The sequence below is a fragment of the Thalassophryne amazonica genome, chromosome 14, assembly GCF_902500255.1.
Source record: "Thalassophryne amazonica chromosome 14, fThaAma1.1, whole genome shotgun sequence".
NCBI lineage: Eukaryota > Metazoa > Chordata > Actinopteri > Batrachoidiformes > Batrachoididae > Thalassophryne > Thalassophryne amazonica.
The window spans coordinates 87,519,584-87,537,259 of NC_047116.1; the positions used below are offsets into that span (position 1 = coordinate 87,519,584).

A 17,676-nucleotide genomic window follows, 5' to 3' on the forward strand; every position below is an offset into this window, starting at 1 on the left:
GTACAGGATTTTGGTCAACCCTGTTGTTTTAAATGTGCTCTATAAATAAAGTTTGAGTTGAGTAGAGTAAAAATGAAGTCACAAATCACACTGCCATTCCGGATTACTTATGGCCCACATTACCAATGACTGTTACATCTCAAAGGCCCAGCACCAAATTGCTCCCTAAACCCTAACCCAAGAACCCTCACAGATTTAAATGACATTGAAAGTGAGTGAGTACAAGAGGCTGCAAAGGTTCAAAATGGTATAAACAGAAATGGGACACATCGGCAAAACGGCATCAACAAGCAAACATTTAAATAACTGATTGATGAACAAACTATGTGTGTAGTACAGAATACACCTGCATTCCTCTGATTTCATGTTTTTTTTTATAACATTTGTATAAAATTTTATTTGTAAATTCAGGCACACCTGTACATTTTATGAAGTTTTATGAAGCTTGTAGTTGGTATGCGTTAACTGTTGTTTATTTACTGGTTTACCCTGGTTTGATGTTACAACATTTCATGTTTTTATAACATTTGTATCAAATTTTATTTGTAAATTCAGGCACACCTGTACATTTTATGAAGTTTTATGAAGCTTGTAGTTGGTATGCGTTAACTGTTGTTTATTTACTGGTTTACCCTGGTTTGATGTTACAACATTTCATGTTTTTATAACATTTGTATCAAATTTTATTTGTAAATTCAGGCACACCTGTACATTTTATGAAGTTTGTAGTTGGTATGCAATAACTGTTGTTTATTTACTGGTTTACCCTGATTTGATATGACAACATTTCATGTTTTTATTAACATTTGTATCAACTTTTATTTGTAAATTCAGGCACACCTGTACATTTTATGAAGTTTTATGAAGTTTGTAGTTGTATGCGATAACTGTTGTTTATTTACTGGTTTACCCTGGTTTGACGTTACAACATTTCATGTTTTTATAACATTTGTATAAAATTTTATGTGTAAATTCAGGCACACCTGCACATTTTATGAAGTATTATGAAGTTTGTAGTTCGTATGCGATAACTGTTGTTTATTTACTGGTTTACCATGGTTTGACGTTACAACACTATGAACTGTGAGTCATTCTCGTAGCTAAAGTGTGGAAAAATGGCCACTTGTAGAAAGTGGGGAAAAGGGCTGAAAATTTCTCCCTAAGAGCCTTCATGCGCTTGACAGTGGGATACCCCTAAATCGTCACGCACCAAGCGTAAACGCACTTCAAACTCTGTGAGTCAGTGAGGGTGGATATTGGGATGGGGCCAACATCATACAGCATAGCAGGTCTCACTCCGGTCTGATAAGCTTTCTCTTTGACTCTTGCAGATACCCTCCAACCACAAATTGCTTCTGCCACTCTCCTCCATCGACTCCACCCTGACTGCTCTTCTTTACCACCCTATCACACTCTCCATTACACTGAACATGTCACGTTAAACACTTGAACTCATCACGACTTATAACAGAAGGATGGTGAGACCAGCTGTATTGTATGGCTAAGAGATGGTAGCACAAACAACAGGAGAGAAGGTTGCTTCTTTCTGTGGGAGTGAGGAGATTGGACAAGAATAGGAATGAGCATATGGGCCAGCACAGGTAGGACAACTTGGAGACAAAGTGAGAGAAGTGAGATTGAGATGGTTTGGGCATGTTTAGAGAACGGATGCAGGCCATATCAGGACAATGCTGAGGATGGAGTCACTAGGCAGGAGGAGAAGAGTTAAGATGACAACCACCGAGGCCAACAAGTCCACACTTAAAGTTCAAAAATATCATCCAGATCATTTTCATTCATAAAAATAATAATAATAATGATACTCCAGCAGTACGATGAGGTCCTGAAGCTCCACTGTTCCCAGTCTCTGGTGGACTTCATAGAGGTTTTCCTGGCCCTTGAAGCCACTGCCCCGAGCATCGACACGAGCCACAATGACACTGTTTGAGCTGACCAGCACAGAGTCCCAGCTGAGGGTGAAGTGGTCATTTACGGCCTGACCACCAGGGGCACGCTCTCTGTTAGAGACAGAACATGTTTGTTAGAACAGGACAAATGCGTCAATCCAGTTCCCAGATTTAAGTAAACATGTCAAAATCACCTTTTGCCTGAATTGTCTGATGTAGCTTTTATGATGTCACAAGGCGATGGTGGCAAAATGGCAAATTACTTCAAATTAAATAATCTTGATAAGTCATAAAACAATAATGTATAAACAGTGTGGAGCATCTACATAATTCAGACCTATTATGTAAACAACAGTCCTTGTGAACAGCCAGTTTTATTTTATTTATTTTTATCACAGTCATCGCACTGCATTTATATCTAACCTGGGAGAATCACATTATAATAAGTGTATGTTCTATGTACAGTGCTATATGCTGAACTCACATTTAAATTTTTCTTGTTTCACTATACTGAAAGTATTTCCTAATTTAAATTAATTTCTCTTGTGAAAAAGTTTATTGTCGAAACTTAAATACTACAATATTAACAAAGAATGTAGCCGAGCAGATGTGACTATTTACATGTTTGTAACACTTGCTGCAAAATACACTCCAACATGTATATATGTGATATGTGTGATATATGTGATATGTAAAAATGAGGTGGGCTTCATAGATAATTGGCAAAGCTTCTGGGGAAAACCTGGTCTTGTTAGGAGAGACGGCATCCATCCCACTTTGGATGGAGCAGCTCTCATTTCTAGAAATCTGGCCAATTTTCTTAAATCCTCCAAACCGTGACTATCCAGGGTTGGGACCAGGAAGCAGAGTTGTAGTCTTACACACCTCTCTGCAGCTTCTCTCCCCCTGCCATCCCCTCATTACCCCATCCCCGTAGAGACGGTGCCTGCTCCCAGACTACCAATAACCAGCAAAAATCTATTTAAGCATAAAAATTCAAAAAGAAAAAATTATATAGCACCTTCAACTGCACCACAGACTAAAACAGTTAAATGTGGTCTATTAAACATTAGGTCTCTCTCTTCTAAGTCCCTGTTGGTAAATGATATAATAATTGATCAACATATTGATTTATTCTGCCTTACAGAAACCTGGTTACAGCAGGATGAATATGTTAGTTTAAATGAGTCAACACCCCCGAGTCACACTAACTGTCAGAATGCTCGTAGCACGGGCCGGGGTGGAGGATTAGCAGCAATCTTCCATTCCAGCTTATTAATTAATCCAAAACCCAGACAGAGCTTTAATTCATTTGAAAGCTTGTCTCTTAGTCTTGTCCATCCAAATTGGAAGTCCCAAAAACCAGTTTTATTTGTTATTATCTATCGTCCACCTGGTCGTTACTGTGAGTTTCTCTGTGAATTTTCAGACCTTTTGTCTGACTTAGTGCTTAGCTCAGATAAGATAATTATAGTGGGCGATTTTAACATCCACACAGATGCTGAGAATGACAGCCTCAACACTGCATTTAATCTATTATTAGACTCTATTGGCTTTGCTCAAAAAGTAAATGAGTCCACCCACCACTTTAATCAAATCTTAGATCTTGTTCTGACTTATGGTATGGAAATAGAAGACTTAACAGTATTCCCTGAAAACTCCCTTCTGTCTGATCATTTCTTAATAACATTTACATTTACTCTGATGGACTACCCAGCAGTGGGGAATAAGTTTCATTACACTAGAAGTCTTTCAGAAAGCGCTGTAACTAGGTTTAAGGATATGATTCCTTCTTTATGTTCTCTAAAGCCATATACCAACACAGTGCAGAGTAGCTACCTAAACTCTGTAAGGGAGATAGAGTATCTCGTCAATAGTTTTACATCCTCATTGAAGACAACTTTGGATGCTGTAGCTCCTCTGAAAAAGAGAGCTTTAAATCAGAAGTGTCTGACTCCGTGGTATAACTCACAAACTCGTAGCTTAAAGCAGATAACCCGTAAGTTGGAGAGGAAATGGCGTCTCACTAATTTAGAAGATCTTCACTTAGCCTGGAAAAAGAATCTGTTGCTCTATAAAAAAGCCCTCCGTAAAGCTAGGACATCTTTCTACTCATCACTAATTGAAGAAAATAAGAACAACCCCAGGTTTCTTTTCAGCACTGTAGCCAGGCTGACAAAGAGTCAGAGCTCTATTGAGCTGAGTATTCCATTAACTTTAACTAGTAATGACTTCATGACTTTCTTTGCTAACAAAATTTTAACTATTAGAGAAAAAATTACTCATAACCATCCCAAAGACATATCGTTATCTTTGGCTGCTTTCAGTGATGCCGGTATTTGGTTAGACTCTTTCTCTCCGATTGTTCTGTCTGAGTTATTCTCATTAGTTACTTCATCCAAACCATCAACATGTTTATTAGACCCCATTCCTACCAGGCTGCTCAAGGAAGCCCTACCATTATTTAATGCTTCGATCTTAAATATGATCAATCTATCTTTGTTAGTTGGCTATGTACCACAGGCTTTTAAGGTGGCAGTAATTAAACCATTACTTAAAAAGCCATCACTTGACCCAGCTATCTTAGCTAATTATAGGCCAATCTCCAACCTTCCTTTTCTCTCAAAAATTCTTGAAAGGGTAGTTGTAAAACAGCTAACTGATCATCTGCAGAGGAATGGTCTATTTGAAGAGTTTCAGTCAGGTTTTAGAATTCATCATAGTACAGAAACAGCATTAGTGAAGGTTACAAATGATCTTCTTATGGCCTCGGACAGTGGACTCATCTCTGTGCTTGTTCTGTTAGACCTCAGTGCTGCTTTTGATACTGTTGACCATAAAATTTTATTACAGAGATTAGAGCATGCCATAGGTATTAAAGGCACTGCGCTGCGGTGGTTTGAATCATATTTGTCTAATAGATTACAATTTGTTCATGTAAATGGGGAATCTTCTTCACAGACTAAAGTTAATTATGGAGTTCCACAAGGTTCTGTGCTAGGACCAATTTTATTCACTTTATACATGCTTCCCTTAGGCAGTATTATTAGACGGTATTGCTTAAATTTTCATTGTTACGCAGATGATGCCCAGCTTTATCTATCCATGAAGCCAGAGGACACACACCAATTAGCTAAACTGCAGGATTGTCTTACAGACATAAAGACATGGATGACCTCTAATTTCCTGCTTTTAAACTCAGATAAAACTGAAGTTATTGTACTTGGCCCCACAAATCTTAGAAACATGGTGTCTAACCAGATCCTTACTCTGGATGGCATTACCCTGACCTCTAGTAATACTGTGAGAAATCTTGGAGTCATTTTTGATCAGGATATGTCATTCAAAGCGCATATTAAACAAATATGTAGGACTGCTTTTTTGCTTTTACGCAATATCTCTAAAATCAGAAAGGTCTTGTCTCAGAGTGATGCTGAAAAACTAATTCATGCATTTATTTCCTCTAGGCTGGACTATTGTAATTCATTATTATCAGGTTGTCCTAAAAGTTCCCTAAAAAGCCTTCAGTTAATTCAAAATGCTGCAGCTAGAGTACTGACGGGGACTAGAAGGAGAGAGCATATCTCACCCATATTGGCCTCTCTTCATTGGCTTCCTGTTAATTCTAGAATAGAATTTAAAATTCTTCTTCTTACTTATAAGGTTTTGAATAATCAGGTCCCATCTTATCTTAGGGACCTCGTAGTACCATATCACCCCAATAGAGCGCTTCGCTCTCAGACTGCAGGCTTACTTGTAGTTCCTAGGGTTTGTAAGAGTAGAATGGGAGGCAGAGCCTTCAGCTTTCAGGCTCCTCTCCTGTGGAACCAGCTCCCAATTCAGATCAGGGAGACAGACACCCTCTCTACTTTTAAGATTAGGCTTAAAATTTTCCTTTTTGCTAAAGCTTATAGTTAGGGCTGGATCAGGTGACCCTGAACCATCCCTTAGTTATGCTGCTATAGACGTAGACTGCTGGGGGGTTCCCATGATGCACTGTTTCTTTCTCTTTTTGCTCTGTATGCACCACTCTGCATTTAATCATTAGTGATCGATCTCTGCTCCCCTCCACAGCATGTCTTTTTCCTGGTTCTCTCCCTCAGCCCCAACCAGTCCCAGCAGAAGACTGCCCCTCCCTGAGCCTGGTTCTGCTGGAGGTTTCTTCCTGGTAAAAGGGAGTTTTTCCTTCCCACTGTAGCCAAGTGCTTGCTCACAGGGGGTCGTTTTGACCGTTGGGGATTTACATAATTATTGTATGGCCTTGTCTTACAATATAAAGCGCCTTGGGGCAACTGTTTGTTGTGATTTGGCGCTATATAAAAAAATTGATTGATTGATTGATTGATATGTCAGGGAGTCTTCCCAAGGGATCAATAAAGTAATCTAAACTAAATGTACAATAATGTAAATGCATGTATATCAAATATTATTTTCATTTTTACAGGAGCCAGGATATCATAGCAACATTCAAAAGAAAAAAGATGTTTTAATTCCTACATACATGATCCATATAGTGTTTAGTGATCATATCGAATCAAGTATCCGACTGTAAGAAAATCCTGTCTACAACCTGCTCACGGTGTGATGACAAACTACTGCTGGAGACAGAACATGGATTGAAAATCCAATGAAAAGTTAAATTTACCTACAGAATTAGTAAGAGTGGGTGCTCCTTTGTTTCATCCAAATTATCTGGGACCGTTAATTCCAGATGATATCCTGCAATAGAAGTAAATATACTGTAACAGTCCTGCTACACAATTATCACTTCACAGGTTACAGGAAAATTCCAGGATTTTTTTTGCTGGTGGTATAACTGTCACTCACTATCATTATTACAGTTGTGGACACAACTTTACAAACACCTTGGCTGAAACCTTTCCAAAAAAAATTTTACCCGATCACACATATTTCATTTCATGAAGTAATATGCGATAAGTCAGTTAGAACATCAACTTTATTTCTTAAGAAAAAGTAAGTCCTATATACGGTCCCAAGTCCTGTTGGTGTCGGTGCATATCTGTGGATTTCATAGCATCAAGAGGATGTAAATAAAATATTCATACTGGAACATTTGTACAGTGTGTGTTTATTACCTCTGCCAATGAAGTTGGGTGGATATGTTTTCACCACTGTTTGTTTGTTTGTCTGTATGTGAACACCCAGTAACCCACAATTATTCATATATCATTCTGAAATTTCTACAGAGGATTAATATCCTGATAGGCAAGAAGTGAGTCAATTGTCAAGGTCAATGGTCAAAGTCATGAAAAATCTTGGAAAATTGGAAAAATCCCGATCCTTTAACATTGAATGAATTTTCAAAATTTCCTAACTCTGTCAAATATATATATATATATATATATATATATATATATATATATATATATTTGCAAACATTATGTAGGATGGTATAACAATGGTAGATGGTAACCCCATTTAATGTATATTTTACATTATATCTTTAACAAATGTGCTCCAATCACTCTCATATTTGAAAGTGAGGTGCAGACTGGCACTCACTATCAGCTGACAAAGTCTGATCCAGATCTGATCCAGACTGTGGATTTTGTGGACATTTGAATTTCATATTGGAAAGCCCATTTGGTGTAGATTTTATATTACAACCCCTGGCAAAAATTATGGAATCACTGGCCTAATTTTTAATTTTGTAGAAAAAAGCAGATCACAGACATGACAAAACTAAAGACATTTCAAATGGCAACTTTCTGGCTTTAAGAAACACTATAAGAAATCAGGAAAAAAAAATTGTGGCAGTCAATAATGGTTACTTTTTTAGACCAAGAGACCAATTGGTCTCTGGACACAATTGACACTATTTTTTCTACAAGACACTCGGGAGCGGAGGACCCGACCTGTCCTGCCGGGACACATGTGATGGGTTACGTAATGGACAGTTGGAGGAAATGGCAGGTCATGTGCCTTTACACGCTGTCTGTGGAGGACGTCGAAGATGTGTATATATTTGGCACAGTGGTGACCGGGTTCCTGCTGTGTGGAGCGGGCATAGCGCTGGTTTACAGGAAAATTAAGAAAGTGGAAGCTGCAATAATTAGCCCGTCCAGGCTGCCCCACATGATTGATTCGATTGGAAGGGCAGTGTCAGCTCAGTCGGCGGTGAAAGAGGATAATTATAATTTTATTTATTTTTTGTCTTATTTTATAGCTCTTACTGTGTGTTCAAGTGGTCATAAGGCTCGTAAAATAAGCACCGTGAACCATCAGTTAAAGAGTCTGACCATCATTCAGCCGGGAACATTACACCACTACCTGCTTCGCAACAGTTTAAAAATAGCATGTTTGTTCAAAACATCTTTTGTCCCTTTTCTCACACAGTGATGGCACTGTGAAAGAGACAGTTATCTCTGATCAATCAGGAATGGGTAGTATTTTCACATCAACAGTCAGTACCACCTCTGCACTTGGAATCACAATGATGGTGAAACCAAAAGCAGGACCAGGTACCAGGAATTAAGTACCAGGTTTGGCCAAAGGAAAACTGAAAAAGTAGAGTCAGGTTGAGCCAAACAGGGAACATGCAGCGCCAAAGACCTTTAACTCTGTAAAGAATTACACAGTATGTGTGACAGAGTCCCGGCTAACTGCATTTTTCACACACCAACAGCTCCACAGAAGACGAGGTTTTGCTTGTGTCAGCACAGAATTGGTGAGATCATATTCTGCACACCTTCTCTGTTTCCATATCTTCATAATGTCAGAATGCACCAACACGTGCACACACGTTGTGCCTCACCTCGTCCCACAGCAGGTCATCTCTGTGCACTGTGGGGTGTGTGCATGTGCCTGTGGTGCTCTGTTGGTTATTGTTATTCTGCAGGGTTTTTCTCCGCACTTATATAAACCCACACAGGTTTAAATCCCTTTAGTAGTTGTGTAATAAAAAGAACATGCCATTTTACTGTCATTTCAAGTAAAGGGCTCAGGGATTGCTGAAGTATTTAAGGAGAAGATGCTTAAATCTTATTTGTGTTACCGCTGTGGATTTGCTTCACCTATAACTTATTTGTATGTCTCATAGCATTACGTGTGAACATTTAGGGAATAACTGTTATGTGTCAGACGCAGCCCGGAGAACCGACCAGCGTTTGAAGGACCCAGTATAAAATAAGCAGAGCACGGTACAAAGGATAACAAAATTTAATTACATAACAGTGATGTGAAGAATACAACAAATGAGTGCGCGGTCTGGCGTAGTGGAATTGCGGTGTGCTCCCAGCAGCACTAACGGTCCGGAGCCAGAAACTGTTCGGACCCAAGGACCCCGCCGACACCCCCCAGGTGGCCGCGACAAACCGAGTCTGTGAAAGAAGAAATCATCATGTGAGTCCACACTCCACACACAGAGAGACCACTCAAAGGTGTGCATAAACAGCAAACACTTCCTGGCTTAATTACTAATCAGCTTCCCACCCTGCAGGCATGGAACACCCTGTTCACATACTCAAACTACAGTGGAAGCTGATTAAACGACTAACATAACAGCTCAATACAATAAGGTGTGAGGGACACCACATATACTGACTGTACAAATGTTAGTCACAAAACCTAACGTACCTCAGGAAGTGTGCTGACGAGCGTGAGACCTCACCCCCTCCTCTTTCACAGACCATGCATCAAACCTGGACGTTCTCTGCATCCACTGATGATGAGATGGCTCTCGAGACAACGATCTCACCCGTCTGGTCACAAGGTCGAGTCTCTGGCAAATACACACTGTGTACTCCAGACTTAAATGCCACCATGCTCCAATCCGTGTAGATGCACCACAGCTGTGAGTCCTGACGAGCTGCACTTGATCAGCCTCAGGTGATCAGGGTGAGGTCCTGAAAACTCAGCCACACAGCCACTCAGTCCTAAACGCAAGCCACCTGGAAGGAAAAACAAAAGACAGCACAGAAGACAGAAACAAAAGGCAGCCAGGCCCCCCAGCCACAACAGCACCCCACCCTCACGGGAAGCCTCCCGGCGACCACACAAACCTGGCCCAGGAGAAACACCCCCCTCCAGGGACCATGGCTGGAAACCGTATCTGCATTCATCTTCCAACAGAATCTTCATCTAACAGAACGGTTGATGTCTTCTCCTCTGGCTGCATCTTTGCTTTTGTTTCTGTCAGTCAATTAGCACAGGTGTGGCCAGGAGTTCTTGAATCTGTGCGGTCAGCCTTTGTCCAACCATATTTACAGTCTGATTAGTCATAAAACAAAAAAGACAAACACAAACAACCAAACCAACACCCCCCCTCCTCCCCAGAGGACCGTTCCATCAAACCCCGGGAAGGGGAGAAAAGAAAAACAACCCAAACTTAAGCTTGCAAATAAAAATGCTAACACCCTCCCCCCCCCCTCCCCAGAGGACCGTCCCATCAAACCCTGGGAAGAGGAGAAAAGAAAAACCCAAACTTGCAAATAAAAACGCTAACATCCCCCCCCCCCCGACGACATGTAGGGACCAACACCCCCCAGAGGACATCCTGCCAGCTCCAGGAGTAATAACCACAGCCGAGGTCCCTCTGGGATCCAAAGTCACCCACGGGGACTCCCAGCGCCTCCCAGAGGACCGTTCCATCAACCCCAGGAGACGCCCCCCCTCATGACCAACGGACCCAGCCCCGGCCATCTATGGCTAGATGGACCCACAGCCCTTTCCCCCCCAGAGGACACCACAGTCACACCCTGAGGGCGGAAACTGGGGGGAAAAACAAAAGGAGAGAAAAAAAAACAAACAAACAAAACAACCCCAGTCCCACCCCCTCGGCGCAGTGGAAACTGGAAGCACGTCCAGCGTCACCAACCATGACTATACCCCAGAAGTCCACCGGGAGGAGTGGAACAGCGGTTATGGCAGACGGCACAAAACGGCGCCACCCCTCCAACTTCCAAACCAGCCACCAGCTGCGGGTATATTCCACTGCCCCAAACCTCAGCCACACCGATGGCAGACGGCTCAAAGGCGCGCTGAAGCCGGAGGTGGAACAGGGAATCAACAAAAAAAAAAACAACACACCAAACCACCCCCCCCCCCCAGGTGCAGAGGTTACCTGGGAAACGCCCAGCATAAGCAAACTGCACCACTCCAGCAACGCCGACAACCTACGGCTCACACGGCTGGAGCCAGAGGAGAAGAGAGGGAATAAAAAAAAATTAACCCCAAAACCCCCCCCCCCTCCCGGGTGCAGAGGTTACCTGGGAAACGCCCAGCATAACCAAACTGCACCACTCCAGCAACGCCAACACGTACGACTCACACGGCTGGAGCCAGAGGAGAAGAGAGAGCATAACAAAAAACAAAAAAAAAGAAAAAAACAACCCAATTACCCCCCCATCACCCCCCAGGGGACCGTCCTATCAAACCCTGGGAGGTGAAACCAAAAGAAATAAAAAGAAAGACTAACAGACTAACATAAAGTTACTTGGGTCCTGTTTATGCTCCAGACAGACTGCAGGGTCACGACCCCAGACACTAATAGTGAAAAAAATCTCCCACACAAAAACCAACTCAAAAAACACCCACAAAAAAATGAACCAACACAAAACTAATCAGTGACTCATACCGTTAAGCTCAAACAAATGGAACACACCTGTTCCATCTTAAGAGCATTAACGGTACTGTGACTCAGTCACCAACAGAGGGAGCCAGAGTGCTGAAAATGAAAAACCCCTTTGGTAACAGAGAAAACAACATGCTGCTTTTTCTGTGCGCAGCTATGTGTAAAACACAACCAAAAACGTGCTTCAACTAAATTACGCCGGAGCTGATACAACAGACGCAGTAGTTATCTTCACCCAGGGAAACGGGGCTACAACTGTAACACAGGAAGCTCAGCAACCCGTGCCACAGAGCTCCGCCGTGCGCGTTCACCCATTACAGACACTCTCTTGCAGCTCCCGTTTAAACCTCTTATCCGGTCGGAGCGTGACGCGAAGCCGTCGCCAGTCACACTCCACCACGACCCACGGATAAGGCACAACACAGGAACACGGCTGCAAGAGAGCTCAAATCAGTATTCGTGTAATGGGTTCTCAGACACGCACCGTCCGGGCGGAGAGCACCCGCAACTGATCCGGATAACTTCTGAACGTCTGCTGCCGCCTTACCGGCGCGTTACCGTCTCTGCTACCGCTGGGTCCGTGATGTATGGCCAGAGACTAGTTATGTGTCAGACGCAGCCCGGAGAACCGACCAGCGTTTGAAGGACCCAGTATAAAATAAGCAGAGCACAGTACAAAGGATAACAAAATTGAATTACATAACAGTGATGTGAAGAATACAACAAATGAGTGCGCGGTCTGGCGTAGTGGAATTGCGGTGTGCTCCCAGCAGCACTAACGGTCCGGAGCCAGAAACTGTTCGGACCCAAGGACCCCGCTGACACCCCCCAGGTGGCCGCGACAAACCGAGTCTGTGAAAGAAGAAATCATCATGTGAGTCCACACTCCACACACAGAGAGACCACTCAAAGGTGTGCATAAACAGCAAACACTTCCTGGCTTAATTACTAATCAGCTTCCCACCCTGCAGGCATGGAACACCCTGTTCACATACTCAAACTGCAGTGGAAGCTGATTAAACGACTAACATAACAGCTCAATACAATAAGGTGTGAGGTACACCACATATACTGACTGTACAAATGTTAGTCACAAAACCTAACGTACCTCAGGAAGTGTGCTGACGAGCGTGAGACCTCACCCCCTCCTCTTTCACAGACCATGCATCAAACCTGGACGTTCTCTGCATCCACTGATGATGAGATGGCTCTCGAGACGACAACCTCACCCGTCTGGTCACAAGGTCGAGTCTCTGGCAAATACACACTGTGTACTCCAGACTTAAATGCCACCATGCTCCAATCCGTGTAGATGCACCACAGCTGTGAGTCCTGACGAGCTGCACTTGATCAGCCTCAGGTGATCAGGGTGAGGTCCTGAAAACTCAGCCACACAGCCACTCAGTCCTAAACGCAAGCCACCTGGAAGGAAAAACAAAAGACAGCACAGAAGACAGAAACAAAAGGCAGCCAGGCCCCCCAGCCACAACAGCACCCCACCCTCACGGGAAGCCTCCCGGCGACCACACAAACCTGGCCCAGGAGAAACACCCCCCTCCAGGGACCATGGCTGGAAACCGTATCTGCATTCATCTTCCAACAGAATCTTCATCTAACAGAACGGTTGATGTCTTCTCCTCTGGCTGCATCTTTGCTTTTGTTTCTGTCAGTCAATTAGCACAGGTGTGGCCAGGAGTTCTTGAATCTGTGCGGTCAGCCTTTGTCCAACCATATTTACAGTCTGATTAGTCATAAAACAAAAAAGACAAACACAAACAACCAAACCAACACCCCCCCTCCTCCCCAGAGGACCGTTCCATCAAACCCCGGGAAGGGGAGAAAAGAAAAACAACCCAAACTTAAGCTTGCAAATAAAAATGCTAACACCCTCCCCCCCCCTCCCCAGAGGACCGTCCCATCAAACCCCGGGAAGAGGAGAAAAGAAAAACCCAAACTTGCAAATAAAAACGCTAACATCCCCCCCCCCGACGACATGTAGGGACCAACACCCCCCAGAGGACATCCTGCCAGCTCCAGGAGTAATAACCACAGCCGAGGTCCCTCTGGGATCCAAAGTCACCCACGGGGACTCCCAGCGCCTCCCAGAGGACCGTTCCATCAACCCCAGGAGACGCCCCCCCTCATGACCAACGGACCCAGCCCCGGCCATCTATGGCTAGATGGACCCACAGCCCTTTCCCCCCCAGAGGACACCACAGTCACACCCTGAGGGCGGAAACTGGGGGGAAAAACAAAAGGAGAGAAAAAAAAACAAACAAACAAAACAACCCCAGTCCCACCCCCTCGGCGCAGTGGAAACTGGAAGCACGTCCAGCGTCACCAACCATGACTATACCCCAGAAGTCCACCGGGAGGAGTGGAACAGCGGTTATGGCAGACGGCACAAAACGGCGCCACCCCTCCAACTTCCAAACCAGCCACCAGCTGCGGGTATATTCCACTGCCCCAAACCTCAGCCACACCGATGGCAGACGGCTCAAAGGCGCGCTGAAGCCGGAGGTGGAACAGGGAATCAACAAAAAAAAAAACAACACACCAAACCACCCCCCCCCCCCCAGGTGCAGAGGTTACCTGGGAAACGCCCAGCATAAGCAAACTGCACCACTCCAGCAACGCCGACAACCTACGGCTCACACGGCTGGAGCCAGAGGAGAAGAGAGGGAATAAAAAAAAATTAACCCCAAACCCCCCCCCCCCCTCCCGGGTGCAGAGGTTACCTGGGAAACGCCCAGCATAACCAAACTGCACCACTCCAGCAACGCCAACACGTACGGCTCACACGGCTGGAGCCAGAGGAGAAGAGAGAGCATAACAAAAAACAAAAAAAAAGAAAAAAAGAAAAAAACAACCCAATTACCCCCCCATCACCCCCCAGGGGACCGTCCTATCAAACCCTGGGAGGTGAAACCAAAAGAAATAAAAAGAAAGACTAACAGACTAACATAAAGTTACTTGGGTCCTGTTTATGCTCCAGACAGACTGCAGGGTCACGACCCCAGACACTAATAGTGAAAAAAATCTCCCACACAAAAACCAACTCAAAAAACACCCACAAAAAAATGAACCAACACAAAACTAATCAGTGACTCATACCGTTAAGCTCAAACAAATGGAACACACCTGTTCCATCTTAAGAGCATTAACGGTACTGTGACTCAGTCACCAACAGAGGGAGCCAGAGTGCTGAAAATGAAAAACCCCTTTGGTAACAGAGAAAACAACATGCTGCTTTTTCTGTGCGCAGCTATGTGTAAAACACAACCAAAAACGTGCTTCAACTAAATTACGCCGGAGCTGATACAACAGACGCAGTAGTTATCTTCACCCAGGGAAACGGGGCTACAACTGTAACACAGGAAGCTCAGCAACCCGTGCCACAGAGCTCCGCCGTGCGCGTTCACCCATTACAGACACTCTCTTGCAGCTCCCGTTTAAACCTCTTATCCGGTCGGAGCGTGACGCGAAGCCGTCGCCAGTCACACTCCACCACGACCCACGGATAAGGCACAACACAGGAACACGGCTGCAAGAGAGCTCAAATCAGTATTCGTGTAATGGGTTCTCAGACACGCACCGTCCGGGCGGAGAGCACCCGCAACTGATCCGGATAACTTCTGAACGTCTGCTGCCACCTTACCGGCGCGTTACCGTCTCTGCTACCGCTGGGTCCGTGATGTATGGCCAGAGACTAGTTATGTGTCAGACGCAGCCCGGAGAACCGACCAGCGTTTGAAGGACCCAGTATAAAATAAGCAGAGCACAGTACAAAGGATAACAAAATTGAATTACATAACAGTGATGTGAAGAATACAACAAATGAGTGCGCGGTCTGGCGTAGTGGAATTGCGGTGTGCTCCCAGCAGCACTAACGGTCCGGAGCCAGAAACTGTTCGGACCCAAGGACCCCGCCGACACCCCCCAGGCGGCCGCGACAAACCGAGTCTGTGAAAGAAGAAATCATCATGTGAGTCCACACTCCACACACAGAGAGACCACTCAAAGGTGTGCATAAACAGCAAACACTTCCTGGCTTAATTACTAATCAGCTTCCCACCCTGCAGGCATGGAACACCCTGTTCACATACTCAAACTGCAGTGGAAGCTGATTAAACGACTAACATAACAGCTCAATACAATAAGGTGTGAGGTACACCACATATACTGACTGTACAAATGTTAGTCACAAAACCTAACGTACCTCAGGAAGTGTGCTGACGAGCGTGAGACCTCACCCCCTCCTCTTTCACAGACCATGCATCAAACCTGGACGTTCTCTGCATCCACTGATGATGAGATGGCTCTCGAGACGACAACCTCACCCGTCTGGTCACAAGGTCGAGTCTCTGGCAAATACACACTGTGTACTCCAGACTTAAATGCCACCATGCTCCAATCCGTGTAGATGCACCACAGCTGTGAGTCCTGACGAGCTGCACTTGATCAGCCTCAGGTGATCAGGGTGAGGTCCTGAAAACTCAGCCACACAGCCACTCAGTCCTAAACGCAAGCCACCTGGAAGGAAAAACAAAAGACAGCACAGAAGACAGAAACAAAAGGCAGCCAGGCCCCCCAGCCACAACAATAACCCTGTTGTGTCTGATGATTTGTGGATGTTCATGCTGGATTTTACGGTCGCAAATTGAGTTTTACCAGCAACGCATTAGTGGAGCTGGTAAAATGGATATTTGCGACCATAATCTGGCATTAACGTAAGAAAAATAGTGCAAAAATCAAACTGGTGAAGGAAGCCACCAAGGCACCCAAACAACTCTTAAGGTTATATGAGCATCTGTATCTGTGATTGGAGAGACTGGGTGCAGTGCAACTTTGGCTTGTTGCACCACCTCTCACACCTTCATGGTGACATGATACAGAGAAAGACTTTAATCCAAGAAAATTGATCAAATCTGAACTGAAATTTCACATTTTTAAGCTATATTTTTAATTTGATTTAAATCCTTCTCTATACCCTGTCTACACTTGAGGCCCCAGAATTTTGCCAATTAGTTACAGGGGAGCATTTAGCCTAGAAATAAATCTATCTTGTCGCTATTATTTTTAAATAACTACATATAAAAATAAAGTAGGCATGATAACTGAGTTAACAGTTTTCATAAAATGGAATGTGTGCAGTTGGAGAGAATTTGCCCTATTGAGGTTTCAGATACTGCAAAATCTCACAAAACTTTGGAGAGTTCACCACTCTGCGAGATGTCAGTAACATTGAGAAATGCATTGAGACGGTCTGATCAGGCTGCAATTTAACCACTGCACATGGACAACAGCATTAACATCGCAACATAAAACTCTTTGTATATTGTATGTAAAACTCTTGTGAATATATTATCTGGGTTTATAGATGTTGTTATTGTGTTTCTTTTATGTAAACATGCAAGAAGCTCAGGTTGTTCCTCCGTTATTTTCAATGGGAGTTGCTGTGAGCTACGATCGCTTCCTGTTCTGGGGGAGAGTGAAGTTTGCTCTTTAACGTCCTGCTTATTGTCCTTTACAGTGCTGATTGTCCTGTTTGTTGTCTGAAATACGTTTTGCATTTATTATAATCCACGCACGTTAAATGTAGCAGACAATGAATATTTGGAATATTTGTATTAGGGAGTTTTCAGGGTCCCATGCATGCAGTCTCATATTAACGTGATGAAAAGCATAAAAAAATACATTTTGGTTGGATAATGTTCATTTGCAATTGTTGTCATGTGGATTCTTTATGTTGTTTAGACTGCAGTAACTCTCTGGCGTGCAAGGGATTATGGGATGTCTCAATAGGGCGAATTGGGTTTGAAAGTTTTATATATCCACAATAGAAACCCAGTGAGTCAGAACAGCTTCATCAGTCATAAAACAACAACTGTGCAGTAATTCCAAAGCTAAGAAAAGACAAATGCAGATATTTAAAAAAAAAAACTGAAAAATGCATGTTAGACCTCACGTCAAGAATCTGAAAATGTTGCTCCTGGTGTAATTCATAAAGCATCAACTTTTTGGAAGAGGTTAAGGGGCTGTCACACTTTGAAAATGTTGCCCAAAAGTTAGGTCATGAGATAAAGTTACACAATGTAGGTTTTTATCTTAAAATAAGAGCTTCAAAGCCATTTTGATGGTACACCAACTTATAAAAGAGAAAACAACGTCTCTGTC

General features: G+C 43.6%; 1 protein-coding gene across 1 annotated transcript in view; it reads right to left on the reverse strand.

Annotated features, from left to right (window-relative positions):
• Positions 1-17,676, reverse strand: part of LOC117524317 (inactive dipeptidyl peptidase 10-like) — a 151,386-nt gene that overhangs the window by 22,852 nt on the left and 110,858 nt on the right. The window contains exons 19-20 of the mRNA XM_034186080.1: positions 6,557-6,626; positions 1,824-2,018 (exon numbers count right to left, since the gene is read on the reverse strand). Coding sequence (XP_034041971.1) covers positions 1,824-2,018; positions 6,557-6,626 — 265 coding nt within the window. The remainder of the gene's footprint in view (positions 1-1,823; positions 2,019-6,556; positions 6,627-17,676) is intronic.